The following is a 16,540-nucleotide window of genomic DNA, read 5'->3' on the forward strand; positions in this document are numbered from 1 at the left end:
TGCAGTGTGCTTGTTCATTGATTGTACCTCTGACCATGCAGTGTGCTTGTTCTTTGATTGTACATCTGACCATGCAGTGTGTTTGTTCTTTGATTTTACCTCTGACCATGCAGTGTGTTTGTTCTTTGATTTTACCTCTGACCATGCAGTGTGCTTGTTCCTTGATTGTACCTCTGGCCATGCAGTGTGCTTGTTCATTGATTGTACCTCTGACCATGCAGTGTGCTTGTTCTTTGATTTTACCTCTGACCATGCAGTGTGCTTGTTCTTTGATTTTACCTCTGACCATGCAGTGTGCTTGTTCATTGATTGTACCTCTGACCATTCAGTGTTCTTGTTCTTTGGTTGTATCTCTGACCATGCAGTGTACTTTGTGCTTGTTCTTTGGTTGTACCTCTTACCATGCAGTGTGCTTGTTCTTTGATTATACCTCTGACCATGCAGTGTGCTTGTTCATTGATTGTACCTCTGACCATGCAGTGTGCTTGTTCTTTGATTTTACCTCTGACCATGCAGTGTGCTTGTTCTTTGATTTTACCTCTGACCATGCAGTGTGCTTGTTCATTGATTGTACCTCTGACCATTCAGTGTTCTTGTTCTTTGGTTGTATCTCTGACCATGCAGTGTACTTTGTGCTTGTTCTTTGGTTGTACCTCTTACCATGCAGTGTGCTTGTTCTTTGATTATACCTCTGACCATGCAGTGTGCTTGTTCTTTGATTGTACCCCTGACCATGTTTTCCTCGTATTACTATTGCAGATGCGCTTGGCCTTGTATTACAGCTCCCACTGCGCTTGGCCTAATTTTACATCCCTTGATGTCCTTGCCCACTGATGCATTATAGGTGTGGTGCTCACAAAACAATTAACAACACAGAATATATGCACCTTAACTGTTGTGGTGTATTTCCCTGGGAGATTTCAATCCTGCTCCCTGACATCAGGCACTAGTCTTTCAGCAGCGGGGGGAGGGCGGGTCACACACACAAATACCACACTAGGGTGGCACACCTGCACAAGGTGTTGTTTTTTTCAATAAAGCTTTGGTTGAGTGACAGGAACGGGAATGAATTCTCCCTCGCAGATACTCCACAACAGTTAAGGTGTACTACTGTTGTTTCGTTTTCGTTTTTTCTGAGTCCCACACCTGAAACACAAAGGGCCTAAGTGCCAGTGCACATTGGCATCTGTCCTTATGAATGCCCATGACCTAGGAGACGACGGCGCTAGATAGGGGCATACTTGCGTTGACGAGAATCTGGAGGTGCATAATACATCCCTCAAGTTTGTGTTTTTTACCCATCCGAAAATTAAAAAGTCAGGGAATACTAGCAAAATTCCCTAGACTGTTTATTTTAAGAAGCTCCCCAAGGATCAGTCTCACCAGCTGGGAGAAATGTGAATTTATCTACACACTAGAGTGAACGTCTAACACTTTTACAAGTGTGATCCAAGCTTGTTAGTGGTAGTAAGCTTACTTAAGAGCTCCAAGAAGAACCCACCTTGAACCAAACATACAGTTCTACTGTGAATGAACCTTTTGGTGAAGGGTGCCACGGGATTTTTAGTGAGGATTACCATTATTTCGTAATTAAGATTTAATCTAGGTTGCCAATTAAGGGACAGAACGGCCCAAGGTAGGAGCTGTCCCAGCCTGAGGCTTACTCTATAATCTTGATTAAGCACCCGGTGTTTTGTGTGTGGCATATGTTATGAGGGAGAGTATTTCAGACCCTGGAAACAAGTATGACGTGACCTTTCATTTCCTACAATGAGAATGAAAGCATCTCATGGGATGCCTGGTTTGGTAGTACGGTTCTCGCTGTGCTAAGCTTTGATTTACAGCTGTGTATGTGTGCACCACCTCATGTTACAGCACTGATTGTGACTAGCCTAGTGTTACAGTCATGGGCGTGTTTGACACTCTGTTCCAGGTCTAGTTGTACTTAATCTTGTGCTACAGCTCTATCTGTGTCTGGTCTTGTTCTACATCTCCTCTAGATAGGTTTGCACAGCTGTAGCCGAGCTTTGTCTTGTGCTACAGCTCTGGCTGTGTCTGGTCTTGTTCAACATCTCCTCTAGATAGGTTTGCACAGCTGTAGCCGAGCTTTGTCTTGTGCTACAGCTCTGGCTGTGTCTGGTCTCGTTCAACATCTCCTCTAGGTGTGTTTGAACAGCTGTAGCCGAGCTTTGTCTTGTGCTACAGCTCTAGCTGTGCCTGGTCTTGTTCTACATCTCCTCTAGATGTGTTTGAACAGCTGTAGCCAAGCTTTGTCTTGCGCTACAGCTCGATCTGTGTCTGTTCTTGTTCTACATCTCCTCTAGATGGGTTTGAACAGCTGTAGCCGAGCTTTGTCTTGTGCTACAGCTCTATCTGTGTCTGGTCTTGTTCTACATCTCTAGATGTGTTTCAACAGCTCTAGCCGAGCTCCGTCTTGTGCTACAGCTCTATCTGTGTCTGGTCTTGTTCTACATCTCTAGATGTGTTTGAACAGCTCTAGCTAAGCTTTGTCTTGTGCTACAGCTCTATCTGTGTCTGGTTTTGTTCGACATCTCCTCTAGATGCGTTTGAACAGCCCTAGCCGAGCTTTGTCTTGGGCTACAGCTCTATCTGTGTCTGATCTTGTTTTATATTTCCTCTAGATGTGTTTGAACAGCTGTAGTCAAACTTTGTCTTTTGCTACAGCTCTATCTGTTTCTGGTCTTGTTGTACATCTCCTCTAGATGTTTTTGAACAGCTGTAACCGAGCTTTGTCTTGTGCTACAGCTCTATCTGTGTTTGGTCTTGTTCTACATCTCCTCTAGATGTGTTTGAACAGCTGTAGCTGAGCTCCGTCTTGTGCTACAGCTCTCTCTGTGCCTGGTTTTGTTCAACATCTCTTCTAGAAGTTTTGAACAGCCCTAGCCTAGCTTTGTCTTGTGCTACAGCTCTGTCTGTGTCTGGTCTTGTTCTACATCTCCTCTAGATGTGTTTGAACAGCTGTAGCCGAGCTTTGTCTTGTGCCTCAGCTCTATTTGTGTATGGTCTTGTTCTACATCTCTAGTTGTGTTTCAACAGCTCTAGCTGCGCTTTGTCATGTGCTACAGTTCCAGCTGTGCGTGGTCTTGTTCTGTAGCTCTAGAAGTGCTTAATATTGTGTTGTAGCTTGAGCTGAGCATTGTGCAGTGCTTCTGTTGACCTGTGTTCCAGGTATAGCTTGCTTGTCCTTTCTTGTATTGCTCTACGTCTGACTGGCTTTATGTTACAGCTCTACTCATACTTGGCGTAGTGCTACAGGTCTTGCTCTGCTTGTGCTACAACTCGAGCTCTATTTTGTCTTGTACTACAGCTCTTGCTCTATTTTGTTTTGTGCTGCAGCTTTATGTAGCGCTGTACACCTAGAGGTTGATAGAACCCATATGTGCTTGATGCGGTGTTGCTTGCTCTTCTGTTCCATATCGAGCTGTGGTTGGTCGTGTGCTGCAGCTTTACATGTACACCAGCAGCCTTGCTCAGCATCATGCTGTCTGTTTAGGAGGTCGCTGCCTCGTGTTTCAGCTTTGTTTGTGGATGTCCTAATGTTACAGCTAAGTGTGATTTTGGGTCACCTCTTGAGGGCGCGTGGCCTAGGTGTGCTGTCTGGTGTCATTCTCTGGCACTGTGTTCTCTGTTAACCCTCGTCCAAGGAAACAATGAAGTTTGACCTTTCCACTGTGTACACCAGAACCATGCATTTCATGCGTATACGATGTGTTTTGTCAGGCGGCAACTGTCTGGTTACTAAGCTTCAGATCTGTAGATAGGACAACTGCTATTTATTTATTGCCAGGGTTGGGACTAGAGAGACTGGGTACTATTTGGTGATGTCCATGTCAATGCCCCATTCTGAAGCTAGAGTAAGTAAACACAATGTGAATGTCAAGCTTTTTATACAGTAGGAAATAATGCAACATTTAGCTGGTCTTTGATTGTGGTACGTAAGAAAAGCGAGGCACATTGCCCAATATCACACGATGTGGTGGACCGTGTAGCAAGCGGTATTAAGAGATGGGTCTTGCCTAGTACATCACTACACAACCAAATCTCTGCCTCAACACAGTCATAACATATTTGATATTTAAAGAAAGCTTTCAGGGTGAAGGGCAAGCTTGGCCAGTGTTGGGAGGCATGTTTTAATGTTTCACCTTTTGACAGCTTGTGTTATCTGCGGCCTAAGAGGTGAACTTGAGGGAATGTGAGGTTCCAGATATGCATTCACGGCCTTACAGCACCACCTGCTGGAAATATCGAATTTCACTAAGAGTTCAGTGCATTGTTTGCCACCAGGGCCTGGAGACGTGTCACAACTGATATCGACCTGTAGTCCAATAACATCTGTTATTTGATCGAACAATTACCTTATCATTTCTATTTATAATTCCTACTGCTATAGAATCACGCATTTTGGGAGGTGGGTTGCATAGATCAGGACTTGAGTCAAACAACCGCTTGTAAAGATTTCTATCCAAGAAAGAGTCTTCATACAACAGCAGCGTTATAGACAAATGCGCCTTGGGAGCTTAATCAGGGGCTCATTGTGAAATATGTATCACACGTTTGAATCACCCCCGTTTATATGCCACGTATCCTTCTTTTATTGCCCCAGCTGTATACATTGTTTACGATTTTACCCAGAAATTGTTGGAATGCACGCCATTGAAACATTGTAAATAAATAATATATTTTATTTTGGATTTTTCCAGCAATAAACATCTCAAAACTTAATTCCAGTTTTGGTATCAATGTGCTTAATAGTTCGCCCAATAGGAAAAATACACATTTTCTAAATTGTACATTTTAAATGCATTCTAAATATTAATCACATACATTTGTGAATCCACCAATTAATGCAAAGTCAAAGTCAGGAATAAGCAGGCCTGTTTACTTTAAAGTCCCTATGCTACTTTCCTGTCTTCAGAGTTCACCTGAGTTCATTGCCACCATTTCTTGAAATGTCTGGATGATGTGAGGTAATCGGCATATACTCTCTGTGCATGTAATAGACATGGAAAAGTTTGGGACGAGCATTGCTAGCTATTCTAAAGGCCTGTCTATGAGTGCTATCCCATTCCTCCTCTGTAATGGGGTTATTTACATCTTATTTACATCTTCTGTCAGTTTTTCTTTCAAGGTGTCTATTGGGATTCAGCTGGCCTGAATAACACTTGGTATACAAGGGTCGTGGCTTTGTGCTTTCCACTGGTGGTGGTCATGTTTTTCAGTCCCAGGTGCGTAGGCAGATCATTATTCCCTACTTTCAATCTTTGTTTTAGCGCTGTAGTGTGGCGCAGGAACTGACCCTGAGGTTGGTCATATTCCTCCCTTAGTTCCTCACACTCCAATCTTGCACCAACCAGCTCACCTTGTAGAGGTTCCCTACACTTGGTAGGCCTTTTCTTGTCCTTGCTTTCAGCCCTCCCCCGTTGTTCTCCATAAGTAGGACTTGTAGTAGCACCCCAAAGACCCCCGTGCACGAGTGGTGGTCAACGCATCCACGTCAGAAACATTTACCCTAGGCAGAGGAACAAGGCAGGGTTGTCCACTGTCACCGGTGCTATTCCTACTAGCACTAGAGCCGCTCCTCCACATGATTAGGATCAACCCGCGTATAACTGGAGTACAAGTAGAGGGGCAAGCTTTCAAGCTGGCGACGTACGCCGACGACATACTGATCACCACCAGTAACCCAGAGGAGTCAATAGAAGACCTAGTACAAACAATCGAGGAGTACGCACATGTCTCAGGATATAAACTCAACAGGGACAAATCCGAATGCAAACCTATGAACTGCCATACCACCAGGACAGTCCTAGGGACGTCCGGACTGGCGTGACAAACAAAACCCCTGAAATATCTAGGCCTCCTCTTCGGGAAGGACCATAGGTCCACCTTAGACCACAACGAGGAGGCAATGCTGAAAAAGATCAAGAACTAGCTAGACACATTGGGCCCAAATTCATTAGCTGGTGGGGCAGAATCGAGACAGTCTAGATGATGGTCACACCAATGCTAAACTACTTGCTGAGCATGTTGCCACTCACCCTAACCACAGATTTCCACAAACATATAGATAAAGCAATCAACACGTTCCTATGGGGGGGGGGGAAGCCAAGAATCAGCTTAGCTAAGCTCAGACTAAAAAAAGAACAAGGAGGACTGAACCTCACGAACTACAAGGCCTTCCAAATGGCATGCTTTGCCAAACAAGGAATACACTGGATCGCCCCTACACCAGAGTACGTGCCGGTCTGGCTAGACCTGGAAAGGGGCATCCTGGGGGGGGGGTCTGATCCGATCATGGCAATAACGGCCAACAGGCACCCGGATGTTAAAAATGCGATACTCCAGAACACAAAAACGGTGCTACTGAGTGTAGACAGAGAACTAGAATTCAGCATCAGAGGTTCCAAATGGGAGTAAATATGGCACAACCCCAAAGTAACATACAAAGGGAAGACTCTAGATAACAAAGAGTGGTACAGCAGAGGCATCACAGTGCCGGCACAACTAGAGGCGGGAGGCAACCCACTCACAAAGCACTGCAGCAGATGCACAAACTACCAAACAAGGAATTCTATGAATTCCTAAAAATCAAAGCAGCCATCACCAAAGCAAACCTCTCGAAACACAAACCCACCATCATACAGTACTCACAAAATTTAAACAAGACAGGCCACCAAACAGCGCAGATTTACAAACTAATCACACCACGCACCACCACTCTAAACAACAAAACAATAGCTTTCTGGGAAGAGAAAATACAGAGACCACTAAACGAAGATGAAAGAGCTAGACTATGGGCATCGGCATCCAAAAACAAAGTAACCCCACAACTAGCACAAACAAAATACTGGATACTACACAGGCTACACTGGACTCCAGCGAAGCTAGAAACAGTGGGGGCGAGCGAAAGCAGCACTTGCTGGAATTGTCACAAAGCAAGGGGAGACTTAGCTCACATGCTATATGACTGTACCAAGGTCAAAACATTCTGGAACAAAGTCCACAACCTCATAGACACGATCACAGGATGCCAGACACAACATGGCCTAGAAGGTATAGCCACAGCCTTCCTAGCTCCCCAGCGTGATCCAAAGAAAAACACGAACTAGTCGATGTTCTGCTTACAGCAGCCATCAAAACAGTCCTGGGGAACTGGAAAAACACGAGCAAAGCCACCTTCAAACGCTGGTTCAATTGGGTAACATTTCTACGGGGGGGCAGACAACATCACCGCTAAACACCAGGCGGCGAACCATACTGCCAGGGAAGACATGTGGGAAGCTCTTGACGCTCACCTGAGGCAGTAGGCAGTAACCACCCCGCCCCCTCCTCTTCTTCTCTCTTCTTTTCTTCTCTCTCGGGCTCCACTAAGCCAACAGCACACATTTGTCGGAACTGCCAAGAAATATGACAAACGTTTTGTTTTTGTATATGTAAAATTGATTTTCAAAAAAAATATTTTGAAATCAATAGGTAACTCTGGTGCATATGGTGTGGAGGCATCTCTTCCATCAGTGTTTAAGTACGCACCCCACTGCTGAGATTCTTGTCTCCCAATAACCCCCATGTTTTTCTATAATTTGGTTGTCACTGGGAGACTTTGAAAATACACGCGTATGAGCTTTATATACATTAAAGTGTCTCTGTATTCTTGTTGTGCTGTGCCTTTCTTTGTGGGGGAAGTCGTACATTTGAGGGGCGTGTTACTGACACAGGGATGCTAAGGGATGAAGGTTAGCTCTGCTAAAGTATGCAGGGGAGCCCGACCAAAAGCAGGGCTCCCCCTTCTCCGTACTCTGATAGAGTGCGCCGCTCTGTTTATCCCACTGCTTTGGAGCTAGCTGTTGCTACAATCTCTGCTGCTCACGTCTCACTTGTAAGGGATCAAGTGCTCCTCATGGTGAAGATACACACTCAGTTCCGGATTACCAAATAGGCAAAGTAGGCACTGGTCTATCGACCCCACTTCTTTTAGGGCCCTGCGACAACGGATGAAAATGATACTGATTTGATCTTGAAAGAAAACTACAATCTAGGGCCCTTATTTATGAGGCCTTGCGTCAGTTTTGCGCCGCCGGTGCGTCACTTTTTGTGATGCACCAGCGGCCTACAAAATGCGCCTCGTTGCGCCATATTTAAAAAGTGACTCATCTAGGTAGATGCGTCACTTTTTAAATCCCTGCGCCACATTATACCTGCGTCAGGTATAATGTATGGAGAGGGGGCGTTCCCCCGCAAAAAGCCTCGTAATAGTGACGCAGTGAAATCTATGAGATTTCACTGCGTCACTTTTAGGATGCTGTTGCGTCAAAATCTTGCGCCTGCCTCACAGCAGGCGTAAGACTGACGCAGGCCCTTTCACATGGGGCTTTCCCCATGTGAAAGGACGCATTGCTGGAGTTGCGTCACTTTTGTGACACACTCCAGCAATGCGTCACTTTTGCGCTTACAGATGCGTCAGAAATACTGACGTATCTGTAAGTCCTTGCGACATGATGCGTCATACATTAAATATGACGCATCAGGTATGTCGCAAGGAGTGCGCAGTGAAAAGTGACGCATCGCTGTTTTCACGCAGCCATGCGCCACTTTTCATAAATGAGGCCCAGGCTTTCTTAAACTGTTTCCAAAAGATAGAAACAAATGAATCGACTCAAAGAAACGAAAACCTTAAATTAAAGACTCTATAGAGAAAATACTGTATTAATGTAATGTAGTGGTTTATTAAAATTATTGGTTGGTGAAATTAAAAAAGTATTAGGAGATAATTTGCGAGGGACCCCCAAAATCTCAACTGCCTAGGTAGGAGTCTCCACAGGGTGTAATCCTGCCCTGTGCCCGCTACCTTGCCAATACAGGGCGGGGAAAGTCTGCAGCACCTTTTGCACTTTCCTCAGCAGAGAGCCTGCCTGCAGTGCCCACCTGCTCTCAGTTCCATCCTCTCTGTTGATGGATCCTTTCAGATGCCAATATCACATCAACAGGTGCCACTTCACAGGGTACCCTGTAATGCCTTGCCTACTTTCACGTTGCACTTGGAACCTTCTGTACCCTTAACAACACGAGGATTTCACCAGTGGACTGAAACCTATTGCACCATCAGAGGCAGGCTGAAAAGAACGACATTTACAGCAACGTTTCAAACCTCCCTGCACTCTCTTGGAGTGTATTTCTGGAAGCAGAAAGGAAGGTGCAACAAGCTTTTGAGGCCACGAAAAACATGCATCTTAGCACCTAGAGCTAGCAACAGACGATCCCGCACTCTGGTATTCAGAAGTAACGTTTGAAACCTGTATGAAAGCTGACGTCATTGCATGACGGGTATTTTCAGTTGCCAGCACTCAGTAAAGCTACAAGTTACATGGACCCGTATTTTGCAATATCTGCAGCCAGCCCTGGCTTTGAAAAAATGGCATTAGCATTGTGGGGCTTACAGTTGAGAATTTAGCACATACATTACATACTGGCCCGACTATCCAGCAAACAAATAACTATTTGCTATCAGAAGAATGCTGTTGTTTTATTAGATTAAAATTAAAATACCCTATGTACTGTATTTGTAAAGTCTTTATCGTAAATGAAATATCTTAAGTGCAAACACAAATTGTGTTTTCGTATGAGCGGGGTGAAAAACAATAACCATAATTCTTGTCTGGGTGAACCATAAATCACGAAGTTATGCTGTGCTTAACCCTCTGGTAGCTTGGCACAATAGCTGTCATACTTAACTTAAAGGCAATTTTAAAGTATATATGCATCACACAAACAGTAATGAAGTGAAAACACAACACAAGAAAAATCCCAAACCAATTTAGAAACATAGAGTAAAAAGTAATAAATAATGTGAGACCAAAACAAAAAAATCAAATCAGTAGATATGCAATTTTAAAGGGTAAGTAAAAAATAGTTGCAAGAAGTAGAAAGCACTATGGATATCTGCTCTTCTCACAATACCGGGATAGAGTCACAAGTTTATGCCAACCGCTTGGAGTGTGGGCCAGATATAATGGACCAGAAGAGTCCCACTAAAAAGTTACCTTCTCAAAGTCCAGGTCGCAGAATTCAAAGCTTCAGGGTTTCACAGGAGGAGCTCAACTTACGCCAGCCAAGGGTCCAGGACCCTGTGACAGCAACTCACTCCAGCAGAGGCCAGCAATGCACAGGCAGGTCCAGTTGCAGGCAGGTCCAGGCAGGTTCAGTTGCACAGGCCATCTGGGCAGTTACAGAGAGGCATCTGGAGCTTGTTGTGCCCCTGAAGAGTAGAATAAGTGAACTTTGGAGCCACTTGGGTTAGCCTGGGATGAATGGAGCAGTTCCAGTTGAAAAAGAGCATGTACTTTTCTAAAAAATATGGTCATTTTTTATTTAATATTTTCACTGCAAGGTTATAGCTGTCAAATCTAGGTGGCTGCATTTAAAAAAAAATATTTATGGTGGCATTTGCTTGCAACAAAATGCACTAGCTTGGCAATGTCAGACCTATTGACTTTGCCAATGCATGTTTTAATTATATAACTCCATAGCCATTGTAGTATGTTTTGTAGTGAAAATACATTGTTCATATATCCGAGGAAACCAACAAGTGTATAGTTTGACTAAACTTAAGTTTACATATTTAGATGACAAGTGTGGAAAAGGGATCTTTATGAAAGGTCAAAGACAATATGGATAGCCTCGTTATAGTATCAGTTTGATGTTTACAGATGCATTCTGTTCCTTGTTGGTGATCATGTCATTGAAGCAGATGAACAAAGAGCTGAGATTTGAACCCAAGCAAATGACAGCAGATAATGGCATGAGTGTGACACATTCTTCAATGTGCTTTTTTTTCTGCAGGAGTGCCAGGCGCTGTCCCAGGAGTAGGTCCCGGTGGCATCCCTATCAGTGTTCCAGGAGGAGGGCAGTACTACCCCGCTGGCGTGTACCCAGGTGAGCCGCTGTTTGTTGCATTGAACCTCAGTGAAATGTCTCATTGGTAGGAGGATAGCAGAAGGTGCTACAAGGGTGGTGCTGGAGAAAATATATCAATCCTTCTTCTACTGAAGGAAGTACCAAGGCCTAGCTCTGAAGTGACCTCTGAGAGATGTGGTAGCTGCCGCCCTCTAGTGTAGCAAGCAGACAGGTGGTATCCAAGCTTAAGGCACACAGTGGGCGTTTTATAACAGGTCATAGGCAGCCTAAGGGCAATTGGCTGTAGAGGCCAGCTTTGCTCCCTCCTGGAGCACTGACACTGGCAGGCAGCATAAACAATCTATGGAGAGCTCTGAAGTCAGTGAGTGGCATCACACCCAGCCGTGAACAGGTACTGAGACCGCTTAGGGGAGCGCCCACTGTGTCACTGTGTCACAGAACAGGAATGCTTGAACCATCTGTAGAGGTCAGGAGGGTCAGTATACTACACGCAAAATATCACACGACAATAATATATCCCCTGCATTTACCTACCACTGCATTGCAGTAAAGTGGGAAGTATATCAATATTATTTTTAATTCCACTTATACTTTTTTTTACAGAAGAAGTGTAGGCAGAATTTTAAATAGTAAATATGTACTTACCTTTCAATGTAGTAGGTACGACATTATTGTCGGTCGACATACTGACGTAAACCTCTTGAAATCACTGGAACGGCACAAGTGTGTCTCAGAAACAGATCTGAATGTCACCCATCTTGAACACTTTCTTAGTGGCATTTTGCTGCATTTAGTGAAGCACCTGCAGTGGAAAGCTTGCAGTGACAAGTGCTCAATTGAAGAATCTTAAAAAGAGGGGATGAATGGGAGGTTGGTCTGAGGCCATCGGGGAGCATGCGCCCCTTAGCCACTGTTTTCTTGTCTTGTTGCCTGTTTTAAAAATCTGTCTGTTAAGTTATTCATAAGTGAGGGCTGTTGTATGTTAGTAATTAGATGTACAGGCCTAATGATTGGGTTAGGATATGTACTGTAGCTTAGCAACACAATGCCAATGGAAAGGGGAATGTAGAAGGATGTCCCTATGTTAAGCCAGCACTGGCATTTGCTGATCCGGTTCTGCCAAGGTTGGTCGCACCCTTATTCTTGAAGATAAAAAAGAGAAAAAGAAGGATTTTGTTGGGCGTGCTCTTCGTATTGGCGACGAGGATGGGATGTACCCTTACGTGGACCAACCCTGAGTAAAAGTTTGTGGGCAGACAGTGTGAGAAGTTGCCTGGCGTATGCTGTCCACTATTCTAGTGGGCACCTTGCACCAGTCCAAACGACCCTTATTGATGGTATCCTAGTGGTAGCTGTTGAGAGCAGCTTTCAGGCTAAGTCTTGAAGGGATGTAAAGCAGCTTGTTTTACCAGTCTATAATCTGATGAATGATCAAATGAAAGGAGAACCACACCAGGTATATTATAAAATATATATGTTGTTGTATAAGGCTTTATTTCGATAAAAACATATCTTTAAAAGCATAACATTATACAGTAAATTAATACTAACAAATAAAACAATACTCAAGTTGCAATTTAGTTAAAAATAATATACAATAAGAATAAAAACTGCATAAAAAATTGAATATAAAAACACTGATTATATAATTTCATTAAGCCTTTTGGATCTGATGTACCAAGCCCATCTTAAAATTGTTGACAGTCTGCATACATACAAGGGCCGAGTGTCTGACATCAGAATTCGCAATGCTACATTATGATGTCTAGTGCCTAGTTCTCTGCATATTGGTTTTAACCAGCAGTTCCTTGGTGATTTGTATGCCGGGCATTCGAACAAAATGTGAGCAACAGACTCTACTCTGGTCATACAGATTGCGCACAAAAGTGAAGTTTGAAATGGGACTTTCCAGCGTGCAGTCAGTTCACGTACAGGGAGGGTTCCTACCCTGAATTTAAAATACAATGCCCTGTCGGTTGGCTTCAAAATAATATCAAGGTAGGGTTCCCGAACTGCCACATCCTTGATCCTCAGAAAGTCGACAGTTGCTCTGCCATGTTTAGAGTCAGAGCTACTTTTACTGGATACCCAATAAAGATTCTTCAGGACCAATTTAACATCTTTGAGCCACCTGATTTTGGACCAACCCGACATCAACGTTACTTCCAACAACCCATCCACATAGTTGGCTAATTCTGGGACTCGCCATAACCGAGCCCATAGTAGGAGCGGACGGATTTGTACCTGATCTTTGATCGAACGGCACCCCAAGTCGAGTAGCAGTGGTACCGTGGGGGTACTCTGTGGGAGTGCCATCAAGTCCTTAAAGAATTTGTTCTCGGATCTGGATAACTGATCTATGTTGCATGTACCCCACAGTTCAGCCCCATAAAGGGCCACACTAACTCCTCTCGCCTTGTAAATATCTATAACCGGGGTGATGGGTTTGGTTGAAGAAGAGCGCTGTTCCTTAAGGAGTGCCCCCACTACCCTTTTGTGGCTTAATAACATCTTCTGTAAGTGTGGGTTCCACTGCATTGTATCTGATATGCGGATACCTAGATAGTCAAATTCCGCAACTCTTTCCAGGGGCACAAGGTTCAGGGCCGGTGGTCGTCCGAGTTTTTTAGGGGGGTTCAACACCAGGTATTTAGTCTTATCAGTATTAATTATAAGCCCTCCGCAAGTACAGAAGGACTGAAAGCTGTCCAAGAGGCTCTGTAAGCCCACAGGGGACTTGGAGATGAGGAGGGTATCTTCAGCGAATAGGAGAGTTGGAATACGCTTGCCCGCCAGGGAAGGTGCATCAGATGGGTTTTTCAGCAAGTGCTCCACCACTCCATTCACATAAAGTGAGAACAGAGTGGGGGCAAGAACACATCCCTGGCGGACACCCCTATTCACTGGAATTCTATTTGTCTTCTGACCCTGAGTACCCCACCTCACCTGTGCAAAATTTCCAGTATGGAGCCTCACCAATATTGACAAGATGTACGCGGGAATCCCCATTTTGGACAATACCCCCCACAAACGATCCCGGGGCACCAGGTCAAAGGCAGTCTTTAGGTCGATAAACGCAAGGTAAAGACTGCCTTTGCCTATTAGGACCATCTTCCAATATATGAGCAGTAATCTAAATGCCTGTTCGATGGTCCCTGTGCCGGTCCTAAATCCTGCTTGATAGTCCGAAAGGATTTTGTTATCATCAACCCACTGCAACATTCTCCCAAGTACCACCTTTCCCACGACCTTCTGAGTAGCGTCAATTAAACTTATTGGTCGGTAGTTGGCAGGGTCGTCCTGGCGCCCCTTCTTAAAAATTGGGATGACCTCTGCTCCCTTCCATGAGTCTGGGATTGCAGCACCATTGTTGGTGGCATTAAGTAAAGTTGAGATAAGCCTCCCTCATTCGATGAATTTGAGACGGAGCAAATCCCCCGGTATCCCATCTGGGCCTGCTGCTTTATGTGGCACTAAAGATTTAATCACATTTTCCACTTCCTTTGCAGTGAAAAGATGGCCTTCGCGCTCCCCTATGGGGTCCATTGGAGTTGGTATGGTCGGCCCCTGTCTGTCATCCAGGTGGTTGGTATATAGTGTTGAGAAGTGATTAAACCACATTTGATCAGTGATGTTGCACGTGATGAGGGTGTTAACGGGCCTATTCCTAGCCCTTACTAGGTTCCAGAAACCACTAGAGTCCCTCTCCGCACTGGCTGCCTTCAGGGCTAGCCAGTACTTGTCCTCCCAGTCTTTCTTTGCTTCAATAATAGTCAGCTTGTAAACTTTCCTAGCCAGCTTGATCAGCTCGGAGGACTTGCATTTAACTGCTTTAATAAGTGCAGATTTCTTTTGTCGGCATTTTTTAGGGTACCAACCTGGGTTACCCTTAGGTCTCTGGTGCTCCTTTTGTGACGCACCTCTGCTTTGTACTAGGAATAGGTTACCCAATTCCTTAATAGTATCACAAAAGACTACAGATACTTCCGAAGAATCCAGGGTAATAGTGTCCAACTTTGTCTGGGCTGCAGCCAGGAGGACCCCAATGGTCGGGACTTTCCCCTCGTCCAGAGCAACTTTACACCATTTGAGGCACCTCTCACAGCTTGATGGACAAACTTCTGAAATTGACAGTGTTTTAATTGGTTCGACCGGCCCATTTACACACGGCCACAAGGGGTGTAAGGTCAGAGAGAGCGGATTATGGTCACTATCCACAGTAGTCAAGACTTCCATATCATGCATAAGGCTCCAAAGCTTGAAGTCTAGGAGGATATAGTCTATCCTTGAGGAGTGATTTACCCTATTAAACGTATGGGCTCCAGATGAGTCCGAGATGGTTCTGCCATTTACCACCCTTAAACCAAATTCCATGGTTAAGGTATTCAGCTGTATGGCCCGTTGGGACCACCTCTTTATCGGTTGAATTGTTAATGTGGGTATACCCCTCCTAGCGTCCTCTTCGGTGATATCCAAGATGTCCTCTGCCGCAAGGGGCTCGAATGTACAGTTGAAGTCCCCCGCGACCAGGACATGCATGCTATCGAGACACTGCCTGAGTTCGTTTTCAATGATAGTGACTGTGGGAGATAAAGAACCACCTTTAGTGCCCCTAGCATAAATATTAAATATTTCTAATGTTCGCCCTCTCCGAGGCCCCCTAGCTGAGATTCTTATTATATCTGGGGAGTTAGTTTGCTTTTCCAAAATTTGACAACCCAGAGAGATACTAACCCATATGAGAAGGCCTCCTGAGGGGGGACCTCTCCCTGTAGGTGGGGAAACTGCTGGTAGAAAGTAAGTGGTATAGCCGACCTTGTGGCAAGGCTCCATACTCCAGGTCTCTTGGATGACACATATCGCAAAAGACTCAACAGAGTATTCCATTCAGGTAGATCTAGTTTCCTGGAAATACCCGCTATATTCCAGCTGAGAATTCTAAAAGCAGTGTCAGCTACAGCTGGCTCCAGGAAGGGCTGTGTGGCAAGCATACTGGAACTAATTTGGGTCTCCAGTAGCGGGCCCTCTGGCTCAACAAACCTGTGGCTATTTTGGGTGGGTGGAATATCAGACATTGGCATATTCATGGGGCTAAAGACATTTAAAGAAAAAATACTGGCAGGAATGTGGGTGGGCCTAGGTGATTTGCTAGACTCCCTCAACTCTCTAAACCTAATCATATCCGCTACAATTGTTGGCGTTTTGACAGGGGGGTGATCGCCATGTCAATAGCCATGGACCATCCCTTGGCCATCTGGGCCTCCGTTAGGAACAAAGGCCAGATGGGTGTAGTAGTTGTTAGGTTAAAAACCGCTTTGCCTCCCACCCCAAAACTGGTGGCGAACATTCAGGGGACGTGCAGATTGCAAATGAAAATAGCTTAGGTCGTATGTGTAGATTCCTATACTACCATGGCCATATTGTTGGTTACATATAAACCTTGCAACCAGGGCATCCCTGAAATTAACCAGGATGCAATCCCCCAGAGCATCTTTGGTCTTATTGCCAACCCAAGTGACCCTTCTAACATGGAGAACCTGGCCGTCAAATTGGCTTGAAAGAGGTCTATTCTCATTTAGCCAATACGTGGTTTTGTTTTTAAGCTCAT

General features: G+C 44.7%; 1 protein-coding gene across 21 annotated transcripts in view; it reads left to right on the top strand.

The window, feature by feature from the left end:
- Window positions 1–16,540, top strand: part of LOC147729783 (uncharacterized) — a 373,027-nt gene that overhangs the window by 134,613 nt on the left and 221,874 nt on the right. For all 21 annotated transcript variants that reach the window (XM_086954663.1, XM_086954667.1, XM_086954668.1 and 18 more), the window contains exon 2: window positions 10,858–10,950. In XM_086954663.1, coding sequence (XP_086810789.1) covers window positions 10,858–10,950 — 93 coding nt within the window. The remainder of the gene's footprint in view (window positions 1–10,857; window positions 10,951–16,540) is intronic.

Source organism: Lissotriton vulgaris, chromosome 2_1 (genome assembly GCF_964263255.1).
Source record: "Lissotriton vulgaris chromosome 2_1, aLisVul1.2, whole genome shotgun sequence".
NCBI lineage: Eukaryota > Metazoa > Chordata > Amphibia > Caudata > Salamandridae > Lissotriton > Lissotriton vulgaris.